Source organism: Mya arenaria, chromosome 5 (assembly GCF_026914265.1).
Source record: "Mya arenaria isolate MELC-2E11 chromosome 5, ASM2691426v1".
NCBI classification, from domain to species: Eukaryota; Metazoa; Mollusca; class Bivalvia; order Myida; family Myidae; genus Mya; species Mya arenaria.
In genome coordinates, this window is record NC_069126.1 from 10,508,261 (window position 1) to 10,518,749 (window position 10,489).

Here is a 10,489-nt window from a genome sequence, read left to right on the forward strand (position 1 = left end):
AACGCAAAGTAATGCTGCTTTAAGTAGTTCGCAATTAGCTAGAGGGGAAACTAAAATAGAATCAACACATAATAAAATAAAATGAGTTCCAACATTCCTCTATTGCCTCCCCATGGAGCATACAGAAGACATCCTTGCAACACACACTCAGCGTGTGCCTACACTCGGACAAGATTAACGTAAGTTGTCTGAAGGGGAGTGTGTGTGTGTGTGGGGGGGGGGGGGGGGGGGGGGGGTTAACATGTTGGGTTTTTTTCTCTCAAAATATAAGCTTGTAATTCCGCTCTTGATAGAATCTACTTTAAACCAACAGAAGCACCGGCCGTACTGGAATGTGCCTCTGGCAGGTATGTAATACATTGTAATGATGTTTACCAACACAAGCGGGAATTGCGTGTGACGGGCATAGTTGCCATTGCAAACAGCCAGAGAAAACATTTAGGAACACGATATACATCTCGTGTGTATGTATAGAATTTATTGTTTGTGCCATTACCATATGCTTCAGACAAAGTGACAAGTTATACAGTCTGGAAACAAGAAAAAAGTTGATGCATAGCATCAAGTCGGCGCAATGAAATTAGAAGAAAACGTGCATGCAGATAACCAAAAATGGTTATTATATTAACGATAATATTTGTTTTTATGTTGGGTGTACATATGCTCGAAGGACATTATGGTTAATAATATTGTTACAATAGTTTAAGCCCGGAATTAAGGATATTCTGGGCTTTTTCCCAAGCTAATCCTCAGGTTAAAACTAAATTATAACAAAATATACATACGTTTCTTCGGAAGAAATAGAGTCAGTGGTCTAATACATAGATTTCAATAGAATGAAATTCACCTTTTATTTGTACCGGCTTGTTATGTGAATTCCTTGCTTTATATTTTGTATAAGTTTTTTTTACACATTTCACTCACATTTTCAAAACAAACAATTAAGCTCAAGGTTATTTTTTTAAAACTCGGTATTTTTGCCGTCACCAAGGGAGATTACTGCATAGGAGATTTACAAACATAAAGGATAATGTAAAAGTACCGTGTAACCTTCATCTATTGATATCATTCGGAACATCTCGGCCTGTATCTATCTCGGAGATGGCCGAGTTGTTATGATTGAGTTGGTATTTAAAATCAAAATCAGGGCTATTATAATTTAAGGTTTCATTATCAATTAAAGTGTAAAGTTTTATAAAACATACTAAACTTAATATTTTATCATGCAACGTGGAAACTATTGAAAGCATTGTTCTGCAATTTATGAACTAGTCCCTAAGTTGGAATATTTCTAATGTAATATCAAATATAGTCGGCGCCCTTCTGGGCGCCGACTAATAAAGGCTTCTCTCTCGGTTGTTGTTAATATGTGTGTAAGCCCGACAGGTTTGACGGGACGTATAATAGGGACACGAGCGGCGGGAACACTGTTCATACACCATTCGCCTCTAAAGTCACCCATCATGTTTTATGGGTAAGAGACCTCATTTATCGTGTTTATGATAATAAAATTCCAGTTATTCCAGAGTTATTGCCCTTAAATGCACATCATTGGTAGTTTCATGTTATAAACGAATACGTTTATTGATAAATCATTTCGACAGAGGGGAAACTGCGGACTATTTTACTTCTAAGGAGCTGAAAAGAAAGAAGCCAGTAGGTCGACAATCGTACAGTCTCTAACGTGTTTAACTCTGCCATCCCAACCCGAGCGTAGGTTGTTCTTATCAGGAGTGGGAGAAAGAAGTCGCTAAGTAACATGTCCTCAATATATCAATGGAACGCACTATCTACAACGAAAAAAATGTCCTCTTAGCGGACAGATTTCACTTTTTTCTGAAGTTGAAATGAGCATATAGGCCGATATCTATTCTGTTCACGCAGTCCGCGCAGCTGTCCAGATACGTAAACCCATGCATTTTAAATCTCGTTTGAACTATTTCCATGTCTCCGCATCCCGGCATACGCATCCGAATTGCATTCGCGCGGAAGCACACGGGGAATGGTTTTCGCGGATATGTACCTAAGCCAGGAGACAGTGTTTTGCTTGAAACAAACAAAAACAGTGGCAAAACACCAAGAAAGTAATGAATTAAAAAGCAGCAAAAACACAATTACTGAGAACTTGAACGGTTTTACTTCTATAACTGGCACCAAAAGAACATTAACATCAATCTTAGTGGGGGTTGTTCTTAAATGAAACGAGTTTAAATACAGTGTGTGCTACAAACTCATGAAACTCGTTAACAACAAAAAAAGATAATTGAGAATGTTACCAAACAAGGCAGATTTTTAATTCTGCTGGCAAGAGATTGATCAATTAAACACTGTTTTAACAGCGAAGGTGGTATGTTCATTCCTTGTTTGACAAACAAATTGTATTAAGGAGTACGGAACTCTCACTGTTAAGATAATGATAAAGTACCAAAGCAGAAATAAACTGGTACCTTACAACTGAACCTTGGCAGGGACCAATGATGTCATACTCCCATATTTGGGTTGCAAAACAAGCGTAAACTTCTGAGTACTAGTGTGTCTACACTGATTATATTTTCCGCAAATATGGACCATATTACAGCTCATCAACGTTCAGGTTTTTTTAAATTATTTGCCTGTAATAAAACTGCATTATATTTAGGTTGTCCATTTACCAGATAATGCAATAACCAAACTCAAACTGGTTTTAACCAGAATAATCATACAAAAAAAAGGGTTGAATATTCCTCACAAAACAATGGAAAACAGAAATCAACATTGTATCTTTATTTCACAAGAAAGCACTGTTTGATACAAGTTTGTATTTGATTTCAACAGCAGTTTTGTTAGTCTCTGAATGTCAGTAGCACACTTACACAACACCAGCCCCTTATACTGTTTGTCTTTCTATTTAAACCCAGCCTTTAAAAAAATATTCAACTTTTTGGACACCAAAGAAACCCGTTTCACAAAATCAACATAAAAAATATTTGTTGAATTTGGCGTTAAAATCGCAATAAATTACTTTATTTCTCAGTGATAAAAGAAAGCAATACTTTACTGATTGGGCAGCCAACAGTGTAAATATCTTTTTCTGTAATTGGAAGTGAAATAATTTTTGATTTTGCACTTTTTCTGTTTCTTTTATGCTCAAAATAATGAAAAATGTCAATTGAATCAGCATCAATTGGAAACTCGCATGAAAGTCATAATGTTGTGAGGTCATCTTGGTGCATCATTCCAAACATTTTCAATCCAGAACAATGAATTTTACATAACTTTTGTTAAAAAGATGGAAACCCAAATCTTTGAAAGTTAATATGTTCACTACAGTGAAAATAACAGCAGTGAAATAACATGATATTTCAATGAAAAAGCATAATACAAAATGCAGATTTTATTTGCTTGCCATACATGAATACATCTTGTTTTTCTTCGATCTTAACATGAGCAAAATTTTTGTTCAGGAACTGTCTGATCATTCACATACCTGGTAATTCTATATTTCAATTCTCAAAATATGTAACCGTCAACACAAAATACTACAGGGGAAAACTGTATTTTACGAAGCACAGTAAAATACATTTGAATCATTAATTGTTATTTGAGCATTGGTACCACAAGTCAGACAAAGGTAACACCCTACTTATCAGCACCAAGGTGCTAATGTCCTTATGTCAACTCAACACTTTCCAAAATCTGTCACATACAATTGTACAATATTTTGGATCTTTTTCAACACACAATTCTGTTACTATGTGGCAATACAATGAGCACACATTTCAATGTCACTCTCTAAACATCAACTCAATGCCTCCCCCAATTCTGCCATGTCCACTTGCTCAATGTCCACTGTTGTGTCCATCTCACACTGACCCTTGTTATGCCAGTGACCTCTCTGACCCCTAGCTGATCTTTGACCACGGGACCTTCGGCCCATGAAACCTCGAGAAGCGCCGTGACCAAAGCTGATGTTGTTAGGCACTCTGGAATTAAACAGCAAGCACAGTTATCATCATTTAAGGTTGTGTTGTAATATCTCTCAGTCTTGCTTAGGCAGTGAAACTAGAGTGCCATGTGCACGTTGTGCCTGACAACATGTGTACCAAGTTTCATTTAAAAATTTGATGGTTTTATTTAGTAAAGTAAGTTAAGGGGTTGAAAAAAATTCAAAATGATGATGGCACTGTGTAGCCACACCTGGTGATAATTACAACAAGGCTATGACAATTCTTCAACCTTCCATCTTCTAATAACAGACCTACTGAAGACAGTGAAAGAATCTCCAATACTATGGTAATTCTTTTCAGGTTTTCGTTTAATGATTTTTCAATTTTCCCATAAATCTGGGGGTAGATTTGTTTATCTGTAATGAACACATACTTGAATCTCGAAATGAAATGTTCAAAGTGAAAGTCAATCAGCACATACTTGTAAGAGAAGACCCTGGCAGGTGACTCCTTGTGACTGTCGTCAGGGGTAGACTGAGTTTCCATGGCAACAGACTGACCTTCACCTTTAGAATCAACTGATTGTCCATTTTTCCCGCCGTTCTTTGGATGTTTTTCTTTGGTTTTCTTTGATGGCCTACAAATTCAAATTAACAACATATACACATTTTTAAGCAATGTTAAGTAATTCCCTCATTTTTAAATTATAATGCTTAGTAACATTTTATTGCTCAAAATATATCAAGGTTTTATTTGTTGGAAAAAAACTATCGTCCTATCAAATTTAAATCTATTTAACCAAAATGAGAAAAACATTTACATGTAAAATAAGAGCTGTCACGGAGACAGCATTCTCAGCTATTCCTTAGTCGAAGAATAAATTTAGAGACATCATTTGCATTACATGCAAGATAGTAAGATCTATTCGAATTCATTATTTATGTAGGTTGAATGATTGGTAGCCTTTGTATAAAGTTGTAATATAATACAGCAAAAAGTTGCTGAGATATTTATTGACTTATGCATGCTTACATGCAAAATCTAAACAGAATTTTTCAGCTGATCACAAAGGGCCAGAAAAAGTAAAGTAATCTGACTCAATTAATTACCGGTTATTATGTTGGATAGACAGATACACATGTGAAAAGTTTCTATGCAATACATGGTCTCTTTGTTGAGATATTGACTTAAATGTGGTTACATGCGAAACCATTACCAGAATTTCTAGGGTCATAATTTACATTATGGTATATGGAAAATAGAATAATCTAACTTGGTAATTTCAAAAGGATGGATGTTTGAGTACCGTTAATAAGGTCTCAATGTAATACATCAAGGTCACATGCAAAACCCTAACGATAATTTTTAAGGTGATTTATAAAGGGCCATAATTTGCATTATATGCAATTCAGAGTTATCTAACTTGATTAATAAAGTAGGTTGGATGGTTGAGTATTGTTGTACAAAGTCTCAATACAATACATAACTTAGTTTCTGATGATGCTATGATAATGACTCAAAGGAGCTTACATGAAAAACCTTAACCTGAAGTGGTAACGCCAACATTAGGGTGAGTAGTATAGCCCTCCATATTCTTTGAATAGCCAAGCTAAAAATCAAGAACAATGAACCAAAATAAAACTGCCTTTATTTAATATCAATTCAGGTAGCCCCATCCTTACAATGTTGAATCCACTTGTTAAGACATATACGACATACCGGTCAAACCTGAAGTTAGCCGGATAATGGTGGACTTTAACCATGTGGTTTCTCCGAGATTTCCCGTCCTTGAACTTTGACCCACAGTCTGCCAACAGGCACTGGAACTGTGCAGGAGAATAAATCATCAAACTGGTCCATGTAAAGGGACTTTGGTAGTATTTCAATCAATGGTAATGTCTCAACTAATCAAAACTGCATCATCTTACTATGAAAACAGTTTAAAAACATCTATAAAAAAAGAGTGCCACTGAGCTAACGGCAACGCTTGTCTGTTATTTTACAGTCGGAAAAAGGATATAACTCCACAAAAGCCAATGACCTGGCTATACAAGTGTGCCAAGTATCAATAGAACATCTTGAAAGGGTTTTAAGTTATGGCCAAGGTTAAAGTTTTTGCACAACTGCAATGCTGACAATGGCGACACCAAGGCTATGACAATACCTACGCTAAATATTGTAGTGTTTCTTGGAAGTGAAATAATCAGATCAACATAACCATGTTCCTCTGTACAGCTTAAAGATGAGTTTGAATTATTAACTTTTTATTTAAAGCTTTCATATTATAAACTGAAAAAATGATGGACATTCATATTTATCCATCAAGGGGAAGTTCCATGTTTGTATTTTCTTTATATCACTATGAAGTTTGTGCTTCCACAAACACTACACTCTAGATTTCGAGACTCTATTTAGAAGCTATTCGTTCAGTTTACTGACCATAGGTTGTTTCTCCGCCAGGACAGCAAACATGGCATCATGGTTCTCCAGCATGTGCATAGATAGAAGATGGTCAATCGGGAACGCACGAGAACATGTGCTGCACACATGCCGGTGACAACTGTTGTAGTGGCTCTCGTACCTGAATAGTTATCATGTTCATAGTTTCAGCAAACTGAATACTAGTATATTTTTCTCTGTTTTTATCACCATAAGTTGCTCAAAGGAATGGGCTCGCAATTACACACGTCTTTCATTTAAATCTCTGTCTTTATCACCATAAGTTGCTCAAAGGAAAGGGCTCGCCTTTACACACATCTTTCATTTAAATATTATAATACCTCATGTGACTTTGCCTTCATAAAATACGTCATCAATAGTGAATTGGTAATATCACACAAATGACTATTTTAAATACTACCCTATTGGCAGTCTCAAAATAGATTTCTTGCTTTCTCGAGTGCATGGCGCAATGAGTGCGTATAAAAAAAGTTGCATATCATGCACCAGCCAATTGTAACCACAGCCCCCAGATCTTGAGAATAGTGAGGACTTTGACTTTCGGTCCAGCTAATCCTGGGTTGAATCCCCGCCCTGCAGATACAAACTGCCAGTAAAATCCACGCCAAATGCCCCCGCACCTCGGGACATTCTAGGTAAGGACAATGCCCTGCTAATTTCCGCACAAAAACAAAACCACCGCATCATACAGTCGGCCCTGTGGGGCAACCTAGAAGGTAAAAACACAGCCCATTTACCCCACTATCCCCTTTTTACCCCCGGACCTGGGGGAGAGGGGGGGGGGGCGTGGTTACAGCTGACTTGTGCATCAGAGCTAGTAGAAATCTAAAAATGATTTTAAAAATAGTTTATTATATGATATCATAATAACCCTGGGAAAATTTAATCCCTTCATTGTGGAAATGATCTGTTGACTATAAAATCAAACTCTACAATTGTAGACAATTCCTGTCTTAACAATATTTGTTTGGTATAATGAAATAAAAATTTGATGCTATGGAGGGTGATAGCATATAACGTGAATGTCAATCTCAGTTAACACTTTCATGTTGGTTGACATGAACTTTCTCGTATTTTATGAAGTATAATTCATTTATGATAAACTTCAACTTCAGATGAATTATATATGCAATCATGAGAACTAATTGTTTATAATGTATACTCACTTTGCCAGGCTTGAAAACAGCTGGGAACATTTGGCAATCCCACAAGGGAATTCAGTGGTACTGAAACATGATGAGGTTATCAGATATTATATAAGTGCAACACTGGTGAACACTGGTGAAAAAGACTTTGCAAAAAGATTGCATAAAAAGAATGAAAACATAAGAAATGTTGAACACTCATTTTTTTAGTTTGAGATTTTATAATCAGCGTACATACTACATAGTCATTCTTATTATATATGCAATCAAAGCTTTGCTACATTAATAACCACCAAAAGGTGAGGAAATTTACCTATTCATGGGCAGATCTGTCTTCATGTCAAGCGGCACATATTTTGAATTGAGGTGGCAATAAAGGTCTCCATCCTGAAACAGTTTATGTCCCGGCTCCAGTCTCCGCTTTTTCAACTTCCAACACCACCCAAACATTGGGCCAGTCTTATTTACCTCAGGTTGCAGGCTTTCTGACATATTTTCACTCATGTGTTCATTGGAGCAATCACCTTCCATGCTTGATGTCACTCTGTTCTTGTTATTCACTACACAAGGTTCATCACCAACTTTCTTTTTGAAAATGAACTGATTTGACTTAATTGTTTAAACAAATACACAACACGACTACACAAATGTTAGCATTAACTAATAGTTTTACTTTCACATTGTTATCACACATCACTCAAAAATCACTACAAACTGAGAAATAAGGTACTTATGAATTATCAAAACACATTAAGTCTATTTCTCACTAAGTGGAAATGATAGTTTATCCATTAGATCATCTATGCGGTCTCTTAACGTGGGCAAAATTTCCGCGGAGATGAAAAGATGAGTCTCGTCAAGATCTTGAATAACAAATTTTCTACCTAACGCTTCTTTTTCATCCAAGTGGAGAAGTAATTGCTTCATGGCTGGGTCACACTCCACTAAAATTCCTTTCATTACATTCACCATCTTGAATAAAGTTGTGGTTCTGCCTTATAGAGACAATAACGATGTTGAAAATATTGGTGCGACCTGAAAATATTACAGCAGAATTACTTAAGTTCTCAACTAAATATTGCAGATGTTTCTTAATTCTCTAAATATATACAATGAGCCATTAAGCAATATTTCCCCTCTAAGCTGGAAGTAGGATTAAATTGTTATTAAGATTGCTATTGGTCCCAGCTCAGTTATTCAAAATCACAAGCTAGTTTTCTTCAATTTTTTAAGATACATTTGGAACTTGTTATGCCCTTACTAGATTTTCACCCAAAATAAGTTTATAATAATCCTGACCACAAAGCCTAAAACATCCTGGATGCGAAATCATTTAAGAAAGATTCAACCAAATGATAAGACAAGAGGCACATCAGTGCCTGTGCTCCACTGGCCAAAAGGTTCAAGCAAAGACCACCTAACGAACATTTTCGTCAAGTTTCATAGAAATACAATCATCAATTTTTGAGGAGAAGTTATTTAAAAAAATTTTTTACTTTAATAGCTCTGGCTGCCATGTTGTGCAGTGGACCGAAATGATTTGGGCAATTTGAGTAAAGGAGCACCAAACATGTATAAATGTAAGGTTTTTAAATTGATCTTTTTGTGAGAACTTTATGCTTATATGTTTACTCATAAATTATTATTGTTTAAAAATTATTTAAAGATGCTATACGTGAAAATTTAAGACATTTTTTTTTTTTCTATTAAAGGGAGGTAATTCAGTAGTAAAATGTAATCAAAGCTATTAAAGCATGGCATTTCTTTTCTAACCATGTTGATATTATTACAGTCTATTCAAGCAAGATGCCTTTTGTTTTTACATAGTACCCATAGGTTCTGAAAACAAGGAGCACTATTCCCAACAGAAGGATGTCACTCCCTATCACTGCATGAGCATCATAATAAAGAAATGTTTACTCAAACTGCAAGCTGCTCAATTGAAATAGGTATTTACCTCAAGCATACAGTTTTATAATGTGGCAAAATAGTCGGACTACTAGATTGTCATTCGGACTAGTAAAATATGCCATTATGCTAGTCCAACTGGCTAGTAGGTTAAAATGTTTTTCGTGAAGACTGCGGACGAGAAGTCCTTAAAGGTTTTTCTATTTTTAACTCTCGCAGCCATGTTGTGCAGCGGACCGGAACCATTGGGGCAATTTTGGTTAAAGGGCATCCAGATGAACATTTATGTAAAGTTTCATCAAAATCTGATAATCGGTTTCTGAGAAGATGTAGTTTAACGTTTTTTTCTATTCTTAGCTCTGGTGCCCATGTTGTGCAGCAGACCAGAACTGTTTGGGCTATTTTGGTTAAGGACTACCCAAGTAACATTTCTGTCAAGTTTCATTGCAATACGATCATCGGTTTCTGAGGAGAAGTCGTTTAAAGGTTTTTTCTATTTTTACCTCTGGGGGCCATCTTGTGCAGTGGAGCGAAACCATTGAAGCAAATTTGATAAAGGACCATCCAAGGAACATTTCTGTTAAGTTTCATCAAAATCTGATCATCCGTTTCTGAGAAGATGTTCTTTAAAGGTTTTTCTATTGTTTTGCCCTGGCAGCCATGTTGTGCAGCGGACCGGAACCATTTGAGCAATTTTGGTTAAGGACCACCCAAGGAACAATTCTGTCAAGTTTCATCAAAATCTGCCTATCCGTTTCAGAGGAGATGTCGTTTAAAGATTTTGCTATTTTTAGCTGTGGCGGCCATATTGTGCAATGGACCAGAACCATTTGAGCAATTTTAATAAAGGACCACCCAAGGAACATTACTGTCAAGTTTCATCAAAATCTGCCGAACCGTTTCAGAGGAGATGTCGTTTAAAGATTTTGCTATTTTTAGCTCTGGCGGCCATATTGTGCAATGGACCGGAACCATTTGAGCAATTTTGGTAAAGGACCACCAAAGGAACATTCCTGTGAAGTTTTGTCAAAATCCGCTTATCAGTTTCAG

The 10,489-nt window shown here is 36.2% G+C and overlaps 1 protein-coding gene across 1 annotated transcript; it reads right to left on the reverse strand.

Moving 5' to 3' along the window:
- Positions 1-2,748: 2,748 nt before the first annotated feature.
- On the reverse strand, positions 2,749-8,286 carry LOC128234076 (zinc finger protein 511-like). Its single transcript, XM_052948065.1, has 6 exons — positions 7,845-8,286; positions 7,553-7,612; positions 6,366-6,507; positions 5,646-5,752; positions 4,408-4,563; positions 2,749-3,962 (listed from the first exon to the last, which is right to left on the reverse strand). The coding sequence occupies exons 1-6, from the start codon at positions 8,060-8,062 to the stop codon at positions 3,779-3,781; spliced, it is 867 nt and encodes a 288-aa protein (XP_052804025.1). The 5' UTR covers positions 8,063-8,286; the 3' UTR covers positions 2,749-3,778.
- Between the last annotated feature and the right edge of the window lie 2,203 nt (positions 8,287-10,489).